The sequence below is a fragment of the Ricinus communis genome, chromosome 7, assembly GCF_019578655.1.
Source record: "Ricinus communis isolate WT05 ecotype wild-type chromosome 7, ASM1957865v1, whole genome shotgun sequence".
Lineage (NCBI taxonomy): Eukaryota > Viridiplantae > Streptophyta > Magnoliopsida > Malpighiales > Euphorbiaceae > Ricinus > Ricinus communis.
Window position 1 is genome coordinate 28,213,221 of NC_063262.1, and position 25,631 is coordinate 28,238,851.

Here is a 25,631-nt window from a genome sequence, read left to right on the forward strand (position 1 = left end):
TAATTATAACAAGCTAGAAAGCTTCTCCAAGTTATAATGGAAAAAAGCTGAGAAAGCAGACATCACTTTCATCTCATACAGTCATTAAATGTTGCATTTTCTAGAGAAAACATGATTACTTGGGTTGCTTCATTTTGAATTTGACAACCACCAGTCCGATACTTTTGAAATTCAGTGCACATACTAAAACCGAAAATGAAAATGGATCAGTCCATGCTAAATGGAGATTTCTGGGTATTCTCTCTAATGCAAAAATAAGTAGCAAGGAAACATACAAGCATAGAGCCCCAGTCAGAGAGAGATCTAGTTGATAGGAATTGAAAAATTCTCAAATTTTGAGTCTCTTTGTTAATCATTTATCATTTTTAGTAGGAGTTTATCGTTTTTATGATTAGCGGTAGGAGATGACTTTTTCTTATTATGTAACACAGATCTCATTAGATTTCTAATAAATATTAATAAAAATAGCATAAGGTTAATGCTTGCAACTCACAACAAGATATGTACAGCATGAATAATTATCCTTATTCTTCTTTTTGAAAAGCTGTTTGTCCAAAATTGATATATATACCTTAGAGGGTAGTCTCTGGTTGAAGTTTACTACTTCTGGAGCAGTGCAATTGTTCTCGTCCGGCCAACCCTTTTACCAACTAACTGTTAATTAAGTTTGATATATATATATATATATATATATATATATATATATAGAGAGAGAGAGAGAGAGAGAGTGTTAATTTATAATGCAATACTATCTTAAGAGTTTTAACATAATTATTTATTCAAAGTTCGAACTCAATATCTTAGTTGAGGTAGAAAAAACTCTTACCGTCTATTATGCAAACTATTAGAGTAAAAAAATCTTTTTTCAGGTAAAGGGTATATAAGCATATTTCAATCATGTTCTTCCTGTACTATGCACACCCAACAGTAGGTGGGCAGTTGAAGATGTATGATATATGTATCTCTTTAAGGAAATGAAATCATACAAGTAGAAGGGCAGAGAGAGAGAAAGAGAGAGAGAGAAAGAGACCTAGTGTACCCACATCCACTACTGATTCCACAAGTGTGAAATATAACTACTAGAAAGGGACATGAAGAACATTGCTGCTTCAAGCTGTAACACTTAATATGTGGACCTCTTCCTCATTAATTTCTCACCAGCTTAGTTAGGTCTTGTAGTAGGACTAATCGAACAAGTGGAGCTCACGCATTGCAGGAAACCATATAAATTAAATAAAATAAAATCCCTCTTGATAGCTGCAGCAATGATCTTACCATATCAGATAATTTTGTCTTTAGCAACTGAACCAGTTTCTTATATTAAAACTCCCCAAGTTCTCAGGAATTTCTCACCCCAATTCCACGAGGGATTGATACCAAAACAAAATGTATGCCTTATGTACAATTACAGAATCCATTACTTAGTTTCTTATCATCATTAGTACTATAAAAGGAAAGTAAGCACTTCAAAGATGAGAATTCTTAAATAAAACAAAAATATAAAAAGAGTATATTTTGAAGCTCAAATAGATCGTAGACTACATAATCGAAGTATTTGAGGCTTTACAGATTATAGGCCTACATAATCGAAGTATACAATGCTTTACATATCATTCATCATAGAAGTAATGTCAAGATATTAGTGAATAGCAAATGGAGTGGCTTTAACTCGAAATCTATTCATAAAATCAATCATTTTCTGGATTGGCATAGAGTCTCATCTTTTGCTATTTCTATTTAAAACGTTGTGAAATATCATATTTATTCTACGTATATGTCTTTCCTTCCTATCAATAAGTTTAGTAAAAAAGTTAACTACTTAATACTAAGGAAGCAAAAGATCTTGGGATTTTGAAATTTCATTTCCTTTGGATTCAAATATCACATGATTGACTGAGGCTCCCATTCTAAAATCCACTTGATTTTCAGGCCAATATGACATCAAAAGATTAAGAAAAGTTATCAGAAAAAGATCAATAGTAGCAAAGGCAAGACTAAAAAAGATGTCTATTCAAGGCAAAGTAATCAAACCACACAAAAAGAAGCTTTTCTCTCTTGTCTTGGAGCTACTGGCCTACTGCTAAAACAATAGTACTTCTATCAAAGTAAAATCTATAATTTCTTTTTTAAGGAAAAAAGGAAAAGAAAAGAGCACTGGACCCACTTCTGTAAATGCCATTACTTCACTTTCAAGACCAATAAACTTTCTCTCCAGATTGTAGTTGGAGTGACCAACTTTCATATCTACAAGCATAAACCCACTAGTCAGTCCATCTCTGTCTTCCCAATCAAGATAGCTTAGCTTCAAGTTCTATAATGGTAGAATAGACTACTGTAATAGACATGGGCAACTGTGTTCCAGCTCAAAAGAGTAGAGAACCTGCTATGAACCTCAAAAGTTCTATCAATCCTCAAGAAAACAATATCCAGATTGAATCACCCATTAAGGACAATAAAGTGAATAGTGATCTTTCCATGTCAGAACGCAATTCCAAGCTTCAATCTTCGGCTCCATCGCCCTATGGAACAAGTTTTAGAGGCTTGAGTATGATCCTAAGTTTTCTTTTTGTTAATATATATTTCCTTTCTTGTGTATGCCAGTCTGTGTTTCTGCATGCCTTTCAAAGACCTGCCCTTATTTTGCATATGCTTTAAGTGATCATAATGCTTTCTGGCCACATACTTTACTCAATGATAGTGGAACGCAGTTCTTAGAATTGGATCTGGTGATTTCAGTTCCAATTGAATTTTGCACTGTTGGCATGATAATCATCAAGAACTAAATTGGGATATGGCATATGTTTAGTTTACTTGAGGTTCTTCTGATCTACTCTCTGAACCTGTTAAGAGTTTTTTTAGTAGTAAAATGTCTGTTACTTGTGCAGGTAATCGGGAGGAAATGTTCTTCGATTCTCAGCCCTGGATAGATTCTGATATTGAAGATTTCCTCAGCGTTAATGGTGGTAAGATTCTGATAATTTCGTCTCTGCATTGTAGATTACTTACCATGCACATTTTCTTTCATCTTTGGTTGTCGACTAAGTTGCTGTACTTGTGCAGATTTCACTCCACTGAGTGGCGCTTCTCCACTTCATCAAAGCAGCTTCATAAGAAATCCTCAATGCGATGAATCTATTTATATTAGCAGCAATGTTAATTCATTACCTGAATCCTCTCCAACTGATATGAAGAAGCAACTGATTGAGTTCTTTCGCGAGAGCTTCAGTAGCGATGTTGATGACAATCAAAATTTACAAGACAAGACAGAAGCCAAGTCTATGGCGTTTTACCTTCCTTCAAAATGTAGAAATAGTAATACATACGAATCAGTAAACAGCTCTATTTGCAGTAGTGAAGCCACCCCAAATGGATATTTCAACCGTGCAAAAGGAAAACCAGCAGAATCTGAAGCTCAGTGTTGCTTTCCAAATTTTGTTCGAAGCTTGAGCTTTAGCGAAAGGAAGAAGAGGCTGAACTCTGCATATAATGGCTGCCAGTAAGAAGCATATCCGTAATCAGGCAGGTGCTGTATCTAATTACTATCAGTTTTACAAAGCTCTAAATCAGCATAGCCGCAAGAAGCAGAAATAACTTTCCTGTACTTACTAGAGTGAATCATGAAGTGAGTTTTATATATGAAAATGTTTTTCCAAGATCTTTAAAGAATTTCCAGTGTTGATAAAATTGATGATGGTTTCAATTATAATAGTTGGAGATTCTTTGAAGTGCCTTCTTTGTGAATTAATTTGTAATTCCTAGTAGAAAATCCATTATAAATCCCCAGAACTACAAAATTTAGTGTAATTTGATAAGTACTACAAAATTTTACTAGTTTTTAGTTAAGCCTCAGTTTTCTTGGAAGAATGTGTAATAAGCAGAAATTACCATGCCACTGTGACAAAGTGCAATCAATGTTTTATTTTCTTTTTATGCAGAACCAATGTGTTGAATCAAATAACAGACCACGGAGCTGTTGAAAGTACTAATAAGCTTGTAAATGTTTTTTCTACCAAGTGAATATGCAAGTTTTAGCTTCTTGTTTATCTCCCTCAAATTTCAGGCATGACTAGGCTAGAGGAAGGCTGCTTCCATTTTCTCAGGTCAAGTGATACTCGCTTCTTTTCTCCTGGTTTCATCCTCTCAAACTGCTATGAGTAGCAAGTTTCTTGTCTGCATTCCTGAAATTTTCCAGATATCCAAGAAGTATGCCACATTTTCTCATTTGATCGCCCACGAATTTTTTTATATATATACATGCCCCCTGAGGAAAATACACCCAAACCATAGTAAAGAGGAATAGAACACAGCAAATCCAGTTCCTTCCAGCACTGCGCAAGAACAAACAAAAAGAAACAGAAGCCTAAAAGAACTATAATTTACAGACTACAGTACCAGACTATCAGACGAACCATATTGCCCAAAGTTATTAATGACAACAATACACCAGAAAAGGAAACCAAGAACATGGAAATAGAGTTCAATATATAGAAAACAATCTTCTAATTCTCTTGGGTTTTGTTTCTTGCAAAGTTCCTTACTTTTTTCTGATTGCATCGATCAGACTGCTGCAGCCTGCAGGAGCAATGAAGATAGAAGAGTTGAAAGTGCAAATCTAAGAATATGTACATGTTAATTAAAAATTCGAGGAAAGAGTATTCGTTTACACTCTTTACCTGCTCGCAGCAGTGTCCCATCTATCTTTCACTCTCCCAATTTTCTTTGCAATCGAGCCTTACTCACTGTGAACACCACAAAAGTTCTGTCTTTTACTCTGTCAACGAACCGGAAATAGGCATATCTCCAACGCTTTTTCAGTATCAAAGTCCCACAGACAACCCAAAACCCCAAAGAAAATCCTGGTGCCAAGGCAATGTAAAACCACCACATGTCAATCCAACTTTCATCTTCACCTTCATCACCACTGAAACCTGAATCCTCCTTAGTTGATGTTGAGCAGTTGGTTGGTAGTGGAGATCCACAAAGTTGAGAGTTACCTTCATATATGGAAGGATCATTAAGGGTCTTGAACTGGTTGGCTGATGGAATTGGTCCTGATAAGTTATTGTATGACAAGTTCAGGGAGCTCAAGAGAGTCATGGAAGACATGCTTGGAGGAATGGAGCCTGATAGATGATTCAGTGAGATATCAAGAGTTTCTAATCGTTGTAGCTCTCCAATATTTTCTGGAATCTTTCCTGTCAATTGATTCTGAGACAGATTTAAGGTCCCCAAATATGCAAGACTAGTTATCTTTTCTGGAATTTCTCCCCTGAAACTATTTCTGGAGAAGTCTATCAGATTTACAAGACTAAGTATGTGCATGTATTCGAGCTGTCTTCCCTTGGTAACCAATACCATTCTACTAGAATAGTATGTATACTCATTTGGGCTATACGGTTGATAAAAAGCAGGAGTTTTCAAACCACTTAAATTTCCAAGGCATGGAGGGATGAATCCAAAAAAAATGTTATGTGCCAAGTCCATGACATGGAGAGCAGGGAGACCACATAGCTCCGGAGGAATATTTCCACTAAACATGTTGCCTCTTAGACTTAAGAGTTGAAGTCTTAATAGGTTCTTTCCAACCCACTTTGGTATGCTTCCAGAGAATCCATTTTCTCCAAGATCCAGAGTGTCCAATTCTGTACAATTTCTCAAGGCCAGATAGGGTACACCTGAGAGATTGTTTCCGAATAATGCCAATACTTGAAGGTAGGGGCATGAACATATCGATGGAGGAATTTCACCAGATAGGCTGTTGTTGGATAGGTTGATGACGATCATATCAGGTAGGTACTTCCATGGAATGTGGAGATTTCCAGACAACTGGTTTCTTGAGAGATCAAGAAACTGCAAACTGTTTTCTCTACTTATAGATGTGGGAATGCTACCGTTTATCAAGTTGTCAGAAAGGTAAAGGGATCTTAAAAATGGTACTTCTTGAAAGAAATTTGAGGGAATTACACCAGAAAACAAATTACTGTTTAGTTTCAGATAACTCACGTTAAACCAAACTGGGACTGGGCCCTCCAAGCGATTGGAACTCAAATCAATTACAGCTCTTGCCTTAAATTGTAAAGCACTGGGAAGTTCCCCTTCCAATTGGTTACTAGAGAGATCTAACAGACCCAATTGTGGCGACAATTTCCATACCCAATCAGGAATTATGCCCGAAATCCCTGCATTTGCTAGAGCTAAACCAGAAAGATTTTTTTGAGTTTTAAGCCATGAAGGAAATGTGGAACCCCAATGGCAATCATACATTCTAAATACTTTAAGACTAAATGCAGGGATCCATTTATTTCTTAAATCAGCTAATGATTGCCTGTGAGAGGATACAGTGAAATACTTCAGCTTTGCAAGACCTGACAAATGATCTTCGGAGACAACGCCTCTCCAAGAATTGTAAGCTAGATCTAAGGAAACTAATCCTGAGAGCTGTCTAATAGTGTCAGGGATTGTTCCATTCATCTCATTACCATTTAGAGATAAGTCCTCCAAAAATGACAAATTTCCAATAGACAATGGAATTGAACCAGAAAAAGAGTTGCCCCCAAGTTGTGAAGTTCTCAAATACTTGAACTTTCCTATTGACTCAGGTATTTGCCCACTTAAGCGATTCCGAGTCACTATAAGCATCTCCAAGCTACTATTACTACACATCGACATACTCTCTAAAAAATCAGTCATCTCACCAGTGTTCTTGTTGTCTGAAAGGAATAAACCTTTCAAATTGCAAAGTGTTCTCCCGTCATTATTTGACAAGCGGCCTTGAATCTTACAATTTGCTAAGTCAGGGTACATGAGGGTACTAATATTGAACAACCATTGAGGTATCGTAGTATTGAATTCATTCCCTTCGAGGTCAAGGAGGAGAAGAGAGCTGAAATTCATCATTGGGAGAGTTTGAGGGAAGTGATATAGATTGCAGAAGGGCAAATGCAGCTGAGATAGAGAAGGAAGCATATTAATATCCTGCAGCCAAGTGGGTGATGCAGAACTTAGATTAATGTATGCTAAATTTAGGTATTCCAAATGAGAAAGTCTAGTGATCCAATTCAGATCAGAAACATGATAATTGTGGGGAAGATTTTGAAAGTATGAGGATATATTCAGAACAGAAGGAGAATTCAGGTTAAGATAACGCAAGTTCGACAAATTTCCAAGATGGGGAGGAACTAGTCCAAAAAATGATGAGCTAGAGAGGTCAAGATAAGTCAGCTCACTCAGGGAACCGATAAAGCTTGGAATCGTTAATCCTTGGAAATTGTTGAAACTTAAATCCAGGTAATATAAATACTTCAATTCAAGCAAAGAAGGATTTAAGTTACCTCCAAGGCATGAGAGTCGATAAGCTGCCATACCCTTTTCATATGCATCACCTTCTAGATTTATAAAGGTGTATGGAAATCGGTTCTTAAGATCAAGCATAATGATATTTCCAGTTTCCCTGCTGCAACCAACTCCTAGCCGTGAACAGCAATCTTTTCCAACCCAAGAAGAAAGCCGACCTGAAGGATCTTTAAGATCTGCTTTGAATTTAATAAGCGCTTCCCTCTCAATGTCAATGCAACCTGCATTGAAATGGCTGGAATTGGCACTCAGTGTAATTGCTTCAAGGGAAACTGATTTCAAGAATATCTGAAGAGAAAGGAGAATTGATAAAAGTTGGAAGGAAGTTTTCAGGTTTGCCATTTTCACCTTGATGTCTCAAGATAAAAGACCTGCCACTGCAAACATTCTAATATATAATGCAGCAAGCAACTTCTACTTTCTTTACGTTCATGGCAATCTGCAGTAAAAGCACAATGTGCCAGAAACCAAGAAGTCCAACAATGAAAATGATCATGCAATGTAATTTACGTCAAAACTTTTCAACTGCTCAAAATAAATTTTGTATCCTTAATCTAGATTGAAGAATCGGACATGTTTTAGACATTGAAACTTTTTAAAAGCTGTTAAAAATATATTAAAAACTTCAAAAGGATTTCCTAATATATATTATTATTTTTAACTTTTATAAATTTTATGAACACCGAAGAAATGTTTGAAAAAATTTATGAAAACTTTGAGATTTATATTTGTTGAAAAGGATTTTCAACTTTTCTGATTTACATATTATCTCATCTTATTTTAGAGTTAAGATCTTAAATTACTAATTATATATTATGTCGAGAAAACTGGATGAAAAGTATTCGATCCGAAAACTATTTAAATTTAAATATAATTATTTGAATCTTCAAACTCCATTTTAAGTTTTAATTTTTATCAATCGTATCCATTTCAAATCCGATTAATACTATCATATCATATGCTATTCAAATTCCTCTAAATTTGATTATAATTTATGTTATAATTTTATTTTATAGTATCTAATCGGATAATAAATACTTTATCCATTAAGAAATAAATTTAAATAACGAAAAAATACCTATTAAATAAATTCATTTAATATATAAATATTAATAAAATCAAAATATAAAAACTAAATTATTAAAAAAATATTTCAGTGAAAATTTAATATAAATAAAAATATTTATAAAATTTAAATCAATTGAATAAAAATTAAAAATATTAATATTAAATAAATAAATGCTACCCATAAATGTAAAAATTCAAATTTTACGATCATAAATATTAAAATTAAATCTAAATTTGTACAAATCTGATTATATATTTTTTAAATTAATGTTATTAAAATTTGAAAGAATCAAATAACTAAAATATGTGGACTTGGCAATTCTAGTGTAAGACTTTTTCAACAAATATGCCATAACGTATGGGGAAAGTTATTGAAAACTTGCATAAAATTGAAGCTATATCATCATCAAGTTTAATATTTTTCCAAAAGTTTTGTTGTTTTCCAAATGACTTTGACTAACTTTTGAGATTTGGGTTCAAATTTGTCTATAAAAGTTGCAACATTTCATATCTGTTGCTATCAAACCTCCCACAAATTTTCAACTTAATTGAAATTAGTTGTCATGAGTCATGATAAAAGCCCTATCCCAATTGGCCTTACTTCAAGTTCTTAAACAAAGTCATACCAAAACAACATATGTACCCCAAATTAATATATTTAATTTTTCTGTTATTTTTTTTATTAATATGTTTAGATTCATTTTGTTTCACATAATTCTAACTTAAAAATACATGTGATAAGGATTTAATCTATGTTCCTGCTAATATATTTAAATAAAGTTAATATTATAAGAGTTTACAAGTTTGTTATATTTGATATTATTTTAGCTTAGATAACTACTATATAAAATTGTCAAGTCTACTAAACCAGCCTTAATTCAACCCAATTAAACGTTTTTCAAATAAATTAAAACTTTAGAGATAATATATAATTTTAGCATAAGAATAAAATAATATATTTAAGGATTAGAATTTGACTAGAGTGTCAGCTAAATTCCAGGATTAGTAAGTTCTAATATTAAGCAAAATTTGCTAGTTATTAGACATTCAATCCGATTTAGGGAAACATCAAAGGATATAAGAATGGGATTCTCATCTCAGATTCTCAACAGCAAGCCATCAACATTAATGTAATAGAAGGTACTGAGAATCTAACCTGAAGCATATAAGGTTGGCAGGGTAGTCCTCTATTTTCATTTAGTGGATGTATGACAAGAACATACAGTACATATAGATAATTATTCTGGTGTCACATTACAGTGACAAAAGATACTACAAAAACCACAAAAACAAGCATGCTCAAGCGAGCAAGAAAGAAAGGATCTTCTCCTTAAGTTGGTCCAAACCTGACTAAGTTACAATGCATTTCCAGATCATTGCAGTTAAAACATAATTTCATAGTAATTAAATAAATTCCTAAAAGCAAGAATGATAGTAGAAAAGGAGTAAAAGAAGTAGCATCTTCTTTTCCCCCCTCCGACTTTTTCTGTAAACGTGCCACATTCTGATAATTGGGCTAGAAGAGCTTGCCCTTCATTTCATCAATGAACTTGAAATAAGCATCCCTCCAAGACTTCTTGATCACCAATGTACAACAAACAGCCCAGAACCCAACAATGAATCCTAGTCCCACACTTACATAGAACCAGAAAATATCATGCCCGTCATTGTCTTCACTTTCAACATTGTCTCCCCTGTCAATTGTATCTTTACTGAGTTGGATGGTAATGGAGACTCACAGAATTCTGGGTTACCCTCGTACCTAGAAGGACCAGTGAAGGTTAGGAACTGATTAGTTGATGGAATTTGGCCGGACAAGTTGTTGTATGACAAGTTCAAATAGCTCAAGGAAGTCAATGAAGACATACTAGGAGGAGTAGACCCAACAAGATGGTTATATGAAAGGTCAAGACTTTCTAGCGAACGCATTTTGCTAATACAAATTTTTAAGCAACCACAAGGAATCAGGCAAATCTCCTATAAGATTTTTTGAACTCAAATCTAATCTCTCCAGGCTATTATTATTGCATACACTCAAAGCATCAACGAATTCATTTATTTGGCCACTAAGTAAATTACATGACATATCTAAAGTTTGGAAGTTGCATGATCTTCGCCGTGATATTTCAGGAATGTGTCTGTAAGTTGGCAATCAGAAAGCTGAAGTCTCACAAGGGTGCTCATATTAAAGACCCATTGAGGTATTGGGGAGCTAAAGTTGTTGCCAACGAGATCAAGGACTAAAAGTGATGTAAAATTACAATTGGAAGATACTGAGGGAAGTCTTGGAGTTCAGTGCTGGGTAAATGCAGCTCCAATAGTGAAGAAGCATGTTGACTGCATGCAGCCAATTAGTTGATGCCTTGCTAAGGTATAGCCTGACAAATCAAGATACTAGAGGGAAGGAAGGCCAGAACGCCAATTTATGTCTGAAACCCAGAGATATGTTCTAGAAGAATATGATGTAAGATCAAGATGAATCAAGTTTGACAGATTTCCGAGATGAGGGGGTACCATTCTGGAAAAGAAAATGCAGAGCAAAGGTCAAGGTACCTCAAGTGTTTGAGGGAACCTATGAATTCTGGAATAGCAGCTCCTTGGAAATTATTTTGACTCAGGTCTAGGTAATTTAAATGTGTCAGGTTAAGCAAAGAAGGATTTAACGTACCGCCTAAACACGATCTGTTTGTAGATGTTGCATCACTTACATTCACTAGATCACGAGCATCATGGCTCTGAAGGTCTAGCTTGACAATGTGGCCTGTCAGATTGCTGCATCCTATTCCCATCCAGTTGCAGCAATCTTCACCAACCTATAAGGAAAGCCAGCCAGAGGGATCCTTAAGACTTCCTTTAAATTTAAGGGGTGCTTCTCTTTCCATCTCAATACATCTTGCAGCACTAGAGTTGGACTGTTTGGCCTCAACAAAATGTAAAGTCAACAAGAAAAACTAAAAGAAGAAAAAGAAATCGTATAGGGATAATACTGCAAGCCATGTTTTTTTTCAAAAAGAAGCTTAAGCTTTGAGCAGATTATACACCAGAACTTCTATTTAAAGCAAGCATTATTTGCCTTCTTATTTCATTTCATATTATCGGTTCCTTCCTGTTAGTGATTTTTTTAATGTACATGGACATTTAACTTTCAACTCATAATTGTTGGTTTCTTCATGTCTTAACTACTACTTAAATTCTTCAGCCTTCCAATCAATCCACCTATACAGATCATACATCTCTTTATATTACAGAAATCCCTGAATTGCAGAACAAAGATATATATATATATATATATATATATTTAAAACAAGTAAAGAATGAACATTTTTTCTCTTGGCATTTTAAGGTGATAATGATTTTTTAAAGATAAGTACTTTGACTTTGAATTTTGAGAATTTGTGGGCAACATGTTGGGTTATGCAGCTGCTGGCTAATTTGTCATATGAGAGAAAGACATGTTCAAGCTTAAGGAGTAAATTAAAAGGAGAGGAAACTTCAATTGAATATAAAAAAGACTTTCAAAGTATTGAGCTTATTTTAATCTTTCAATCACCTAATTCCTGACAAGAGCAGGAATATTAAACATTTGATTTAAATTATTGAGGAAAATGAATGAAGGTCTTAGGTGCCTGATTGATAGTCTAATCTTTAAAGAGTCACTCCAATCAACTCAAAACACACACCTAACCAAATAGGAAAAGTTTCAGCTCCAGAAGATGAGGAAAAATTATCATACTTTTTGCATATCAAAACCTACAGACATTTTAATGCATATTTGCTCATTTACTGATGAAAGGAAATAGCATATGCATGTACTGTATATACACATGACAATTTTAATAACAGACCATTAAAAAAAAGCCAAATGTATAACTCTTTCAACTTTGGCCATTTAGTCAATTTAACATAATAACTTTCATTTGACCTAACAAATACCTGAATTTGTCTTTCATAATATTTAAACACTTTTTGATATATGCTTTCATCTAATACGTCAACATGTGTTGCACAAAGATATTTAAATATTATTAAAAAATTTAGGTGTATATTAGATTAAATTGAAAACTAAAAGTGTTTAAATATTAAAAAAGGTAAAATTCATATATTTATTAGGTTAAATAAAAAATTAAAGTGTTAAACTGACTAATCAATATAAATTTAGGGGCATAAATATGTATTTAGCCTTAAAAGAGCATATTAACTTCTAATATACCAACATGTCTTTCTTTAACTTCAACCAAATGTTAGAGGATTAGACAAATAATCTATTCGAAGAAGGAATCAATTTATTGTAATCAATAACTTGAAATTGTGCTTTTAAATTATGATCAACAAAACCACAATACAAAAATTTGCTAAGAGACTAATTACCAAGTCTGCATGCATTAACACTAAGTTGTACGAGAATGAAGACGGGACACGAGATATGATATGAGAATATGAAATTTTCTAAAAGATTAGAAAACGAAATGCTAGAAAATGTTTATATATATATACTAATATTTTAAAACAAAATTTAAAGAAGAAATAATTATTAAGAAAAATTAAAATGTAAAAAGTTGAAAATCACCGATAAATAAGAAAAAAATTAAAAATCCTTCTCAAATTAAGAAATTTAATTAAGCAGAGAAATTTTATCACTAAAATAAATAGAAAAAGATTAAATATTCTTTTCAAAATAGAAAATCCAATTAAATAGAAAAGAATTCAAAATTTTTAGAAATAAATAAAAATATAAAAAGATAATAAATTATACTTTTTAAAATTTCTGAAACATGTCCAAAAGTTTTCAAATAATTTCAGTATCTAAAATGGAAAAGTAACACATTCCTTTGGGTAGGCCGAACCTTGCATATGCTCCAGGAAACACCGGGTTTAAGGAAGAGAAGTCCTGACCCAACATGTTCAAGCTTCAAAACAGAAGAGCTCTATGCATCCCTCATGGCTTTTGAAGTAAAAATTTTAAAAACAAAAAAATTGTCTGTCTTCATAAACATTTTTTTTTAATTGTATCTCCATCTCACTAAACCTGAACTAATAACTAATTAAGGGTAATTTGACTTTCAGCGCAGTGTCCTCTCTAGTAATTTGATAAAAAAGAAATTATATATAATAAAACAAGATGCCAATCCTCTGCTGCTTTAAAAGAAGTTCTGCCCCTAGCTTGTTCAAAGGTTGAGCTTGATTATTTGCAAGAAGATGGCTTGCAGCATAACCCCTCTGAAACTTCTTTTTCTCCTTTTAATTCTGCTAGCTGATTCCATTTTCCTTGGGTCCAAACAGTCCAATTCTAATGCTGCAAAATGTATTGATGCGGAGAGAGAAGCCCTTCTTAAATTCAAAGGAAGTCTAAAAGATCCTTCTGGTTGGCTCTCCTCTTGGGTGGGTGAAGATTGCTGCAACTGGATGGGAGTAAGCTGCAACAACCTGACAGACAACGTTGTCATGCTAGACCTTAAAAGTCCTGATGTATGTGATCTAGTCAATGTAAGTGATGCAGCAACGTCATACAATAGATCATGTCTAGGGGGTACGTTAAATCCTTCTTTGCTTGACTTGACATATTTAAATTACCTGGATGTGAGTGATAATAATTTTCAAGGAGCTGCTATTCCAGAATTCATAGGTTCCCTCAAAAACTTGAGGTACCTTGACCTTTCCCAAGCATCATTTTCTGGATTGGTTCCCCCTCATCTTGGAAATCTATCGAACTTGATTCATCTTGATCTTACCACTTATTGGAACCCAACACCTCTCTGGGTTTCAGATATAAACTGGCTCTCTGGTCTCCCTTTCCTTCAGTACCTTGGTTTAGGACGCGTAGACCTTAGCAAGGCATCAACTAAATGGCTGCAAGCAATCAACATGCTTCCTGCACTCTTGGAGCTTCACTTGTACAGTAATAAACTTCAAGGCTTCTCCCAATCTCTTCCACTTGTAAATTTTACATCACTTTTGGTCTTTGATGTTACTTACAACAACTTCAGCTCTCCAATACCTCAATGGGTCTTTAATATAAGCACCGTTGTCACTGTTCAACTTTATGACTGCCAATTTTCAGGACACATTCCCGAAATATCATGGGGAAGCTTATGCAACTTGAAGAGACTAGATCTATCATCTAATTCTCTAACTGGCCAAATAAAAGAATTCATTGATGCTTTGACTGGATGCAATAACAATAGCCTAGAGAGTTTAGATTTGAGTTCAAACAATCTTATGGGGAATCTGCCTGATTCCTTAGGTTCGCTTAGCAATCTGGAAACACTTGGCCTCTATCAGAATTCATTCTCGGGTCTTCTTCCAGAATCTATTGGAAATTTGTCAAGTTTAAGTGCGCTAGACATGTCCTTCAACAAGATGACGGGGAACGTCCCTGAAACCATTGGACAGCTTTCAAGGTTATATAAATTGGGCCTCTACGGGAATTCATGGGAAGGAATCATGACCGAAATTCATCTTCATAATCTCACTAGACTTGATGATTTTTCCTTATCATCTACAACATATTATTTAATTTTCAATGTGAGACCTGATTGGACTCCCCTATTTAATCTAACCTACTTGACAATTGATGATTGCCAAGTTGGCCCCACATTTCCGCCATGGCTCAAAACTCAAAACCAAATTTCTCAAATTACACTATCAAATGCTGCAATTTCAGACACAATACCTGCTTGGTTCTGGACATTATCACCAAACATTTGGTGGTTGGATCTTTCTGTTAATCAATTAAGGGGAACGCTTCCGAACTTGACAAGCATTGGAAACAATTTAGGAGCATGGGTTGATCTGGGTTTCAACCGCTTGGATGGTTCAGTCCCGCTTTGGTCAAATGTGACAAATCTATCTCTGAGGTACAATTTATTGTCAGGATCAATTCCCTCAAAAATTGGACAAGTTATGTCAAGGTTGGAAAATTTGGATCTTTCAAATAACCTTTTGAACGGTAGCATCCCACAATCCATAAGTAGACTGGAGAGATTATATTTTCTTGATTTGTCAAGCAATTACCTATCTGGCAACATCCCTTCCAATTGGCAGGGTTTGAAAATGTTGATGGTCTTAGATCTATCAAATAACAGTCTATCTGGTGAAGTTCCAAACTCTATTTGCTTATTACCTTCGCTTATCTTTTTGAAACTAAGCAGTAATAACCTCTCTGGGGAGCTCTCTTCTACTGTACAAAACTGCACTGGCTTGTACTCACTTGATCTTGGTTATAATAGATTCACCGGAACCATATCTGCCTGGATTGCAGATAACTTGCTTGCATTATCATATATTGGCCTGCGAGCCAACTTGCTAACCGGTATCATTCCTGAACAACTATGTAGTTTTCTCAATCTCCACATCTTGGATCTTGCACACAATAATTTCTCGGGGTATATTCCTAAATGTTTAGGTGATTTGCCAGCTTGGAAAACTCTGCCCATTTTATATCATGTGACCTTCCCTTCAAGCCAGCATATCGAATTTTCCACACATCTTGAATTGGTAGTGAAGGGAAATAAAAACACATACACCAAAATAATTTCTCTTGTTAATATCTTAGACCTATCCCACAATAATTTAACAAGAGAAATCCCTGAAGAACTAACAAATCTTTCAGCCTTAGGTACCTTGAACTTATCCTGGAATAAATTTTCAGGACAGATACCAGAGAGTATTGGGAACATGAGATGGTTAGAAAGTCTAGACCTGTCATGTAACCATCTCGTTGGTTCTATTCCTCCTAGCATGTCTTCATTGACTTCCTTGAGCTATTTGAACTTGTCCTATAATAACTTGTCAGGAAGAATACCATCCACTAATCAATTTCTTACCTTCAACGATCCTTCCATTTACGAGGGCAACCCATTACTCTGCGGTCCTCCATTGCTAACCAATTGCTCTACACTCAATGACAAGGGTGCAAATGGAGATAACAAAGATCAAAGTGAAGATCAAAGTGAAGATGAACATGAACATGACACTTTCTGGTTTTATGTAAGTATGGGAGTCGGATTCATTGTTGGATTTTGGGTTGTTTGTGGTACACTGGTGATAAAGAAGACCTGGAGACATGCATATTTCAAGTTCATTGATGAAATGAAAGACAGACTCTTCTTGGTCATTTTTCTGAATATGGCACGTTTAAGAACGAAGTTGGAGAGTAATTGAGATGCTGCTTGATAACAAGAGGTAACTGCCTTGCTTAAATTTTCTTTTTTCTTTTTTTTTGTTTCAAATTACTTTGTGATTACATTTTAACTGCAATGATTTGGAAAATGCAGCTTGATGACAATGTGAGCAAATCTGGACAGTGTAGAAGTTCTTGAATAAAGGGAAAATAATCTTGTCTGTGTATAATTTTACCTGATTCCCTGTGTGTGAGTGTGCACATTTTCCGAAAAAGTGCACCATCTGTAGCTTCCGTTGTGTTTAAAGATAAAGGTTGATTGATTAAAGATCCTTCTGGTCAGCAAATTGGGCTTTTGTTTTTCTTTTCTTTGTTAGTCTTGAACCTGTTCATGAATGGAGGTGGTTTAAGGTCACCAAATATAAATATGAAAACAATTGCTATGTTTAAATGAATTCAAATCATATTCAATTCAGCATATCGTTTGTACTTTGTCTGTCTAGTATTTTCTCAGGAATGATAATGAGGCATAAAACTTGTCAGATATGCACTTCCTGTCAGTTTTCAGTTCACAAACATGACAGATTTGTTACACATTCAGGAAATTAAAGTGAAACGCCAGCTGCTGGCTTTAAAATTTTATTACATTGACTTGGTTGAACCCAAAAAGGAAGAAGAAATCGTCATGCGAAAAAAGAATTGAGGAAAATGAATGGAATTCTATCTAATATCAAATCCTTAGAGGTTATTGAAGTGATCCAATCCTTAGATTTAATAATTCTATCTAATAATCATTAAGAATTAATAATTAAATTATTATTTTGGATCTATATGTATTACTGTTCTTCATTACAGAGGATTTGGGGATTTTTGGGGACAAGATTGCATAGCCTAGTACCTGATTTGTTGTACGAGGTAAGACTTGTTCATAAAAGAGACGGAAAACTATAATTAAATTGCAAGCATTCACAGATGACAAATGAAAAATTACAACTATATTCAGACAAAGATTCACTATCAAACAACTGATTCTTCGACGAGAACAGCATAGTAATATTTATTTTTTTAACAAGAACGACAAGTTAAATTACTTTAAGAGACAATAGATACTTTCCATTGAACATATACTGGACTAGTCTGACTTTCAAAAGAAGCTAAGTAACTGTACCCTGATAATTTATTGTGTGAAAGATCACAAGTGGCAAATGTTCAGTTTGAGAACGTCAAAATACTGAAAACCTGAAGCATATTTTCCGTTTCTCTTTTACTCCTTTTCTTTCTCGTCAGGATTTCCTCTTGTTTTTGCTAGTGAGCTGTAGCAAAATGCCCAAATCGGAATGAAGTCAAAGACAACTTATTAAAAGAAATAACTTAGAAGTAGAAGAAAAAAATATTGTTTCCTTTATTTACCTATTCTTGCAGCCCTCTAACCTTCTTAGATTTCTTCCTCTGACCACAAAACTTTCTTCTCAAACGGGCCTTTCTCAAGGCAAAGAACACATAGATTCTATCAATCACTTCATCGACAAAATGATACTAGGCGTGTCTCCAAGACTTGTTTATTATCAAAGTTCCACAAACAATCCAAAACCCAACAACAAATTCTGGTGCCATTGCAATATAAATCCATCGCATTTCAATCCAATCTTCGTCGCCACCTTCATCATCCTTAACTCTTGGATGGTCCTCATCGTTGGAGGTTGAACACTTTGTTGGTAATGGAGATCCACAAAGTTGAGAGTTCCCCCATAAATGGAAGGATCATTGTAGGTTTGGAACTGATTGGCTGTTGGGATTGGTCCTGACAGGTCATTGTGCGACAGGTTCAGGTAGTTCAACAAAGTCATGGAAGTCATGCTAGGGGGTATAGGACCTGAAAGGTGGTTGGAAGAAAGATCAAGTGTTTCTAATAGTTTCAGGTCTTTAAGCTTCTCTGGAATCTTTCCAGTCAATTGGTTCCAAGATGAATTCAAGGAACCAAGGTATGCAAGATTACTTATCTCTTCAGGAATTTCTTCCATGAAATTATTTCTTGACAGGTTTATGACATTTACAATGCCAAGTATGCGGATTTGCTCAACTTGTCTTCCCTTCATAACCAAGTCCATCTTTTCCTCATACAATACAAGGGAGTATAGAACTTGAGGAAAATAAATAGGAGGAGATTTCAATTTTGAAAAATAGCCAAAATATGAAAGGATAAATCCAGAAGGATTATTTTCTGCAAGATCCAAGATATGGAGATCAACAAGGCTACAAAGGCGTTCAGAAATGTTTCCAGTAAACATGTTGCCTCTTAGGCCTAAACCTTCCAGTGTTGGCATGCTCTCCCCAATCCATTCTGATATGCTGTCAGTGAATTTATTTCTCCAAGATAAAGGATGCTCAATTTCTTGCAGATCTTCGAGGACAAAGAAAGTTCTCCAGAAAGATGATTACTGAACAATTTCAGCACATTAAGATAGGGTGATAAGCATATGGAAGAAGGAAGTTCGCCGGATAGATTATTCTTTGATAGGTCAATGACGCGCACATTCATCTCCTGCCAAGGAATGAGGAGATTCCCCGAAAATTGGTTTTTTAAGAGATCAAGCATTGTCAAATTCTTCATTGAAATTATGCATGGAGGATTCTACCATTAGCTTCTCGACAGTGACATTTCTCTACAGAAATTCATGGTAATTGGACCTGAAAACTTGTTATTGTCCAAATTTAAATCACTAACATTAGACCAATTCGGAAGTGGCCCCTCCAGTAATTAGAACTCAGATCAACCCAAGCCCTTAATCCAAATTCTAATGAATAGGGACTTCCCCACTTAACTGGTTACCTGAAAGATCCAAGGAAGTAAGTTGTGGAGACAATTGCCAAATCCAATCAGATATATTTCCAGAAATTGCTGTATTCTTAAATATCAGAAAGTAAAGACTTTTTTGAGGTTTAAGCCACGCGGGGAACATGGATTGCAAATCACAATCAGTGATTTGGATTTCCTTAAGATTAAAAGAAGGAATCCAATCATGGCTAATATTGATAGACAGAAACATTCTTAGAGATGATATACTAAAACTCTCCAGCTTCTTTTGACCCAAGAAATGAGTTTCAGACAAGACACCTTTCCAAGAATTTTGTGTCAGATCCAGGGAGATTAAATTTGGTAGATGTCCAATGCTATCAGGGATTATCCCATCCATTGCATTGGCAGGTAGGTTCAACCTCTCCAAAAATGACAAGTTACCAATATCAGATGGAACTGAACCTGAAAAAGGGTTCTGCCCAGGTAATAGAGATTTCAAATACTTGAATCGTCCTAATGACTCGGGTATCTGTCTACTTAACTTATTATCTCATAATTCTAATTTCTGCAAGCTACCATTGCTACATTCAGACAAACTGCCCAGAAACTCGAAAATTTCACCACTAATTATATTATAAGATAGATCTAAAGCTTGCAGGCTGCAAAGTTTTCCCCATCCGTCATCAGCTATGGACCCTTTTATTTGACAATTCATGAGATTAAGGTCCTTAATAGTACTAATGTAGAATTTGTATTGATGAACTGTGATGAGTATTTACAATAGACTTAGAATTCTAAGTTCATTTACAACTGATTATAGAATTTATACTGATACTTGTATATGCCTAACGGCTACTTTCTGAGAAGGGTAAGGTAGAAGTAACCTTTCCTGCTTTGCAGGAAAGGTTGTTGCTCCCTTTCACCCTTGGTCAGTGATGAGAAGCCTGCACAATGTGCAGTCTCTGAGACCATGCCCTCCATGTCCTTCATTCTGCTTTCTTTAACACTCCCCCTCAAGCTGGGTTCATATAGGTTTATTGAACCCATCTTGCTGAGAATAGACTGATGATTCTGCTTGTCAAGACCCTTTGTAAATATGTCTGCCAGTTGATCTTGACTCTTGATGTAAGGAGTTTCAATTTCCCTTTTTTGAACCTTTTCTCGGATGAAATGACAATCGACTTCGATGTGCTTGGTCTTTTCATGAAACACTGGGTTTGATGCTATGTGCCGAGCAGCTTGATTGTCACAAAACATTTTCATAGGCTCCATGGTTTCTACTTTCATGTCCTTGAGTACTTGCTTTACCCAAATGAGTTCGCTAGCCGTGGATGTCATCATATGATATTCTGCTTCGGCGCTTGATCTAGTAACTACGCTCTGTTTTTTGCTTTTCCATGTCACCAAGTTTCCCCCGATGAATATACAGAATCCAGTGGTTGACTTTCTATCACAACTTCTAGCCCAATCCGCATCCGAGAAACCGACTGCATTAGTAGAGTTATTTTTCTTCATCCAGATTCCCTGTCCGGGTGTTCCTTTAAGATAACTGAGAATCCGATCAATGGCTTCAAGATGGCTGGTACGAGGAGCATGCATAAACTGACTTATCACACTAACTGCAAAAGAAATGTCAGGTCTAGTGACAGTTAAATAAATTAATTTCCCTACTAAACGCTGATAGTGCCCTATGTTGGTCAGAGGATCTCCGTCTTCTAAATTGAGTTTAGTTTTAGTTTCCATTGGAGTGAGAGCAGGTTTGGCTCCTATCTTGCCAGTTTCCTTTAATAGATCAAGGGTATATTTTCTTTGGGATAGGAATAAACCTTTGCTGGATTTTGCTATTTCTATGCCTAGAAAGTATGATAACTGACTTAGATCTTTAATGTCAAATTCCTTTTTTAGATGTTGTTTGACATTTTCTATCTCTTGATTATCATTTCCGGTTATTATGATGTCATCAACATATACCAAAAGAATAATAGTGTGTGTGTGGGTATGTCTAACAAACATGGAAGAATCAGAATCACACTTATTAAAGTTAATACTTAATAAAAAAACAGTTGAGTTTAGCATACCATGCCCTTGGGGATTGTTTCAGGCCATAGATTGCTTTCTTGAGCTTATATACTAGAGATGAGTCTGAGTTTGTCTTATATCCAGGAGGAATGGCCATGTAAACTTCTTCTGCTAAATTTTCTTAAAGGAAGGCGTTCTTGACATCCATTTGGAATAGATTCCAACCTTGATTGATTGCTACTGAAAGTAGGATCTTAACTGTGTTCATCTTGGCCACTGGAGTGAATGTCTCTTGATAATCGACTCCGTAAGTTTGCGTGAAGCCTCGGGCTACGAGTCTGGCTTTGTATCCGTCAATAGTTCCATCACTATTGTATTTGATCTTGTATACCCATTTGCATCCTACTGGTTTTTTATTTGGTGGAAGGGAAACAATACTCCATGTGTCATTCTTTTCAAGGGCTAGAAGTTCTTCTTCCATAGCCTTACACCATTTGGGGTCGGCATTAGCTTCGTAGAAGTTTGTAGGTTTGGAGTGATTGGAGAGCTGACATAGATAATTGCGATATTGGTTAGATACAACATTATATGAAATAAAATTCTGAATGGGATATGTCACCGTATGAGACACATAGTCTCTAAATTTCACAGGTGGTCTGGTTTGTCGACTAGAACGTCTCAAGGCAGTTGCTTCCTCTGAGACTTCATGAAATAGGGCTTCTTGTGAGTGGTTATCTCCCCCTGAAGGAATTAGCCTTGAGATGTCAGGTGGTTGTTCCGGAAGTGGACTGTGATCAAAGCTGCTAAGAGAAATATCAGAGTTAAGCGGAAAAAGAGAATTAAATTCAGCACCGGTAGGGTTGGTATAGTAGGACTCATTCTCGAGGAAGGTGACATCCCGAGAGACATAAGTCTTGTGAGTCAACGGATCATAACACTTGTACCCTTTTTGGGTGGAGGAATATCCAAGGAAAAAGAGTTTTAACCGACCACTTGTCTAGTTTGTGTTGGCGAGTGACGTGCACATAGCACACGCACCCAAAGACCTGAAGGTGACCTAAATCAATTTTCCGACCTTTGAGAATTTCCAAGGGACTCATATGATTTAAGGTGACTGAGGGAAATCTATTAATAAGATAGGTAGCGGTTAGGAGGGCATCCGACCAAAAGATGGAGGGAACATTATGTTAAAACAGGAGGGTATGGGTGACATTGAGGAGATGGCGATTCTTTCGCTCAGAGATGCCGTTTTGTTCGGGAGTATTGACACATGTGGTTTGGTGAGTAATGCCATGTTGTTTAAAAAAAGTAGAAAATTTTTTTATTTATGTACTCCATACCATTATCTGAACGAAAATTTTTTACATGTGCATTATACTAGTTTTTGATAAAGTAGTAAAATTCTTGAAATCGTGAGAATACTTCATTTTTGCCTTTTAACAAATAGAGCCATGTAGTGCGGGAATAATCATCAATAAAGGTAACAAAATATCAAAAATGATTGTGTGAGGTAACGGGGGCAGGTCCCCAAACATCGGAATGTATTAATTCAAAAGCTTTTTCAGACATGCTTAAAGATAAGGAAAAAGGAAGCCGTGTGTGCTTAGAAAATTTGCATACATCACAATGGCTAGAATCCAAGTTAAAACAAAATAATTTGTTGAGAACATGGCCGAATGGATGCCCTAATCTTCGATGCATAAGCATGTCTTGGGGGGTTTTGGACACTAGACATTGCTGGGGAGGATCAGAAAGGCAATATAGGCCATTTTCTAGGTGTCCCTTACCAATCGTCTTCCCGAAAATTCGATCATGAAAAAGTACTGAGGATGGTGAGAAAATAACATTACAATTTAAATCGCGAGTGATCTTACCAACAGATAAAAGATTAGATTTAAAATCTGGTAAGAATAAAATGTTCGAAAGAGAGGAATTAAATAAGTTTGAGGTGCCATAACCCTGAATTTTAACTTGATTTCCATTGGCCACTGTCATATGCTGAGAATCTCTGCTCTGGTAAATTTTTTGTAATTTTGCAGGATCCCAAGTCATGTAATCAGTAGCACCTGAGTCAATAATCCAGGCATGTTGATTAGATGCAGTATTATTTTTAAGTGACTGAAAATTAAATTGAACCGAACCTGACCCATCGGGTTGAGAGAGTCCAAACACATGGGGTTCTTTGGGCCACAATGTCTGAATTTGGGCGGCCTTGTCTTGAAGGGGAGATGGGCTGTGTTAACCCTGGGTCCAGCCTAGTTGTGGACATATGGGCCAGGCCTAGGCCGAGCCCAGATGAGGAAGGCTGGCCTGGATCCAAATGTGGGTAGGGCCGGGTCGAGCTGTTGGACCGAGCTTTTGAGTCGGGTCGTGTTTCGGGTTGGGGCGTCATATAACTTTTGGCATATGATGCCCCAGCACCCACACCCCTTCGCCTAGGGTTTTCGTCCCTCTTCTCTCCAATTTTTCTGCCTCCTTTCTTCCACGCTCCCGAGCCTTCCCACCCCCGTGCTGGTCGCAGCTGAGGGTGGAGGTGCCAGCAGCCGTCACACTGGTGACCCTACTTTTTGTAGTGGTCACAGCGTTCGATGGCGCTGACTCCTCCCCTCTGTTAATCGAAGTCGCGGTGCATGGAGTAGGCTCGGTTGTCGGTGGTTTCTGGAATCTCGTTCATCGAGTTCCTTCTTGTTTCCTCACGCTGAATCGTAGCTATTATGGCTTCGATTGATGGCAGTTGAGGGGTGAGCAGGATCTGCGATCGCAAGCCCTTGTAGCTTGAATCCAGACCCCTCGGGTAAGTGTAGATGAGATCTTGCTCCACTCTCCTCTGTAGTTCTTCCAGATCATTTGATGGTGGGAGGTAGTTTTGTAACTCCTCCCACCTGGTTAGAATTTCTGTCGAATACTCTATTGAGTTTTTGGTCCCTTGAACAATCTGGGATAGTTCCTGCTTCAACTTGAATATATGTGCAAAATTATTTTGATGGCCGTAGAGGGTCTTTATTTTTTCCCATATTGCTCTTGATGTCTCCATAAGGATACATAGCCGAGCTACTTTACTGTCCATTGCGTTGGTGAGCATGGACATGACCAAATGGTCAGATGATTGCCACTCTTCTAATTTTTCTAATTCTTCCTCTGTTGGTGCTTCTGGAATTGCTGGTTTTGGCTTTTGTTTGCTGCCTGTGATGAATCCAATCTTTTTTCTGGCACTGAGGGCAATGAAAATGGATTTTGACCACTCAAAATAGTTGTGACTGCCCTGCAGCACAATATTGGTGATTTTGGTGGTTTCATTGTGAGCCATTGTTTTTGAGTGTTGAACTGTGATTTTTGTGGCTTGGTAGGTGATGACTGGCTAAACCAGCTCTGATACCATGTAGAATTTGTATTGATGAACCGTGATGAGTATTTACAATAGACTTAGAATTCTAAGTTCATTTACAACTGATTGTAGAATTTATACTGATATTTGTATATGCCTAACGGCTACTTTCTGAGAAGAGTAAGGTAGAAGTGACCTTTCCTGCTTTGCAGGAAAGGTTGCTCCCTTTCACCCTTGGTTAGTGATGAGAAGCCTGCACAAGCAATCCAGCTTGTGCAGTCTCTGAGACTATGCCCTCCATCTCCTTCATTCTGCTTTCTTTAACAACTAATATTAAACAAGCATTCAGGTATTGAAGTGTTGAGATTATTGTTTCCTAGGTAAATGACTTGAAGAGAGCTCAAATTCAACAAGGAAGAAGCATGAGGGGAGTTATGAAGACTACATTGAGGCAAATGCAATTCTGATAAAGAAGGAAGCAAACTGATAGCTTGTAGCCAACTAATTGATGCCATTCTGAGGTCCGCATCTCCTAAATTTAGGTACTACAAATGAGAAAGTCTAGTGACCCAATGCAGATCAGGGACCTAGATGTTATCATTTTCATTTAGGCTAAGATAAAGCAAGTTTGATAAATTTCCAAGATGAGGAGGAACGATTCCTGAAAATGATGCATTAGAAAGATTTAAGAAAACTCAACCTACAAAGTGAAACAACGAATTCTGGAATTGGTACTCCTTGGAAATTATTTGAACTTAGATCGAGGTAATTCAAATACTTCAAGTGAAGCAAAGAAGGGTTTATCTTACCACTCAAGCTTGATACTTCAAGCTTGATAACATGTCTGTTCTTCTTAATGCAACCTATTCCAGACCATCGACAGCAATCTTCGCCCACCCAAGAAGAGAGCTGACCTGAAGGATCTTTCAGACCACCTTTGAACTCAAGAA

At 36.1% G+C, this 25,631-nt stretch overlaps 5 protein-coding genes across 6 annotated transcripts; 2 read left to right on the forward strand and 3 right to left on the reverse strand.

Moving 5' to 3' along the window:
• The first annotated feature begins 2,104 nt into the window (after positions 1-2,104).
• Positions 2,105-3,666, forward strand: LOC8286822 (uncharacterized protein At3g27210). Its single transcript, XM_002514894.4, has 3 exons — positions 2,105-2,545; positions 2,886-2,963; positions 3,061-3,666. Exons 1-3 carry the CDS (start codon positions 2,344-2,346, stop codon positions 3,498-3,500), a joined length of 720 nt encoding a protein of 239 aa, XP_002514940.1. The 5' UTR covers positions 2,105-2,343; the 3' UTR covers positions 3,501-3,666.
• A 596-nt stretch (positions 3,667-4,262) lies between these two features.
• LOC8286821 (receptor-like protein EIX2) lies at positions 4,263-7,900 on the reverse strand. Of its 2 annotated transcripts, XR_007216829.1 has the most exons (3): positions 4,674-7,900; positions 4,539-4,572; positions 4,263-4,328 (listed from the first exon to the last, which is right to left on the reverse strand). XR_007216829.1 is itself a non-coding variant. In XM_002514893.4 (2 exons), exon 1 carries the CDS (start codon positions 7,693-7,695, stop codon positions 4,702-4,704), a length of 2,994 nt encoding a protein of 997 aa, XP_002514939.1. In that variant the 5' UTR covers positions 7,696-7,899; the 3' UTR covers positions 4,263-4,572; positions 4,674-4,701. The 2 variants fall into 2 exon arrangements, 1 of the variants encoding a protein (XP_002514939.1); XM_002514893.4 differs by having other exon boundaries at positions 4,263-4,572; positions 4,674-7,899.
• Positions 7,901-13,582: 5,682 nt separating this feature from the next.
• LOC112534088 (receptor-like protein EIX1) lies at positions 13,583-16,882 on the forward strand. Its single transcript, XM_025156628.2, has 2 exons — positions 13,583-16,602; positions 16,695-16,882. Exon 1 carries the CDS (start codon positions 13,618-13,620, stop codon positions 16,579-16,581), a length of 2,964 nt encoding a protein of 987 aa, XP_025012396.2. The 5' UTR covers positions 13,583-13,617; the 3' UTR covers positions 16,582-16,602; positions 16,695-16,882.
• Positions 16,883-17,422: 540 nt separating this feature from the next.
• On the reverse strand, positions 17,423-23,508 carry LOC125370534 (uncharacterized mitochondrial protein AtMg00810-like). The gene is made up of 2 exons (XM_048376393.1): positions 17,951-23,508; positions 17,423-17,853 (listed from the first exon to the last, which is right to left on the reverse strand). Exon 1 carries the CDS (start codon positions 21,411-21,413, stop codon positions 20,190-20,192), a length of 1,224 nt encoding a protein of 407 aa, XP_048232350.1. The 5' UTR covers positions 21,414-23,508; the 3' UTR covers positions 17,423-17,853; positions 17,951-20,189.
• LOC125370655 (receptor like protein 22-like) lies at positions 18,106-20,052 on the reverse strand. The gene is made up of 3 exons (XM_048376962.1): positions 19,914-20,052; positions 19,371-19,799; positions 18,106-18,941 (listed from the first exon to the last, which is right to left on the reverse strand). The coding sequence occupies exons 1-3, from the start codon at positions 20,050-20,052 to the stop codon at positions 18,106-18,108; spliced, it is 1,404 nt and encodes a 467-aa protein (XP_048232919.1).
• Positions 23,509-25,631: the final 2,123 nt, after the last annotated feature.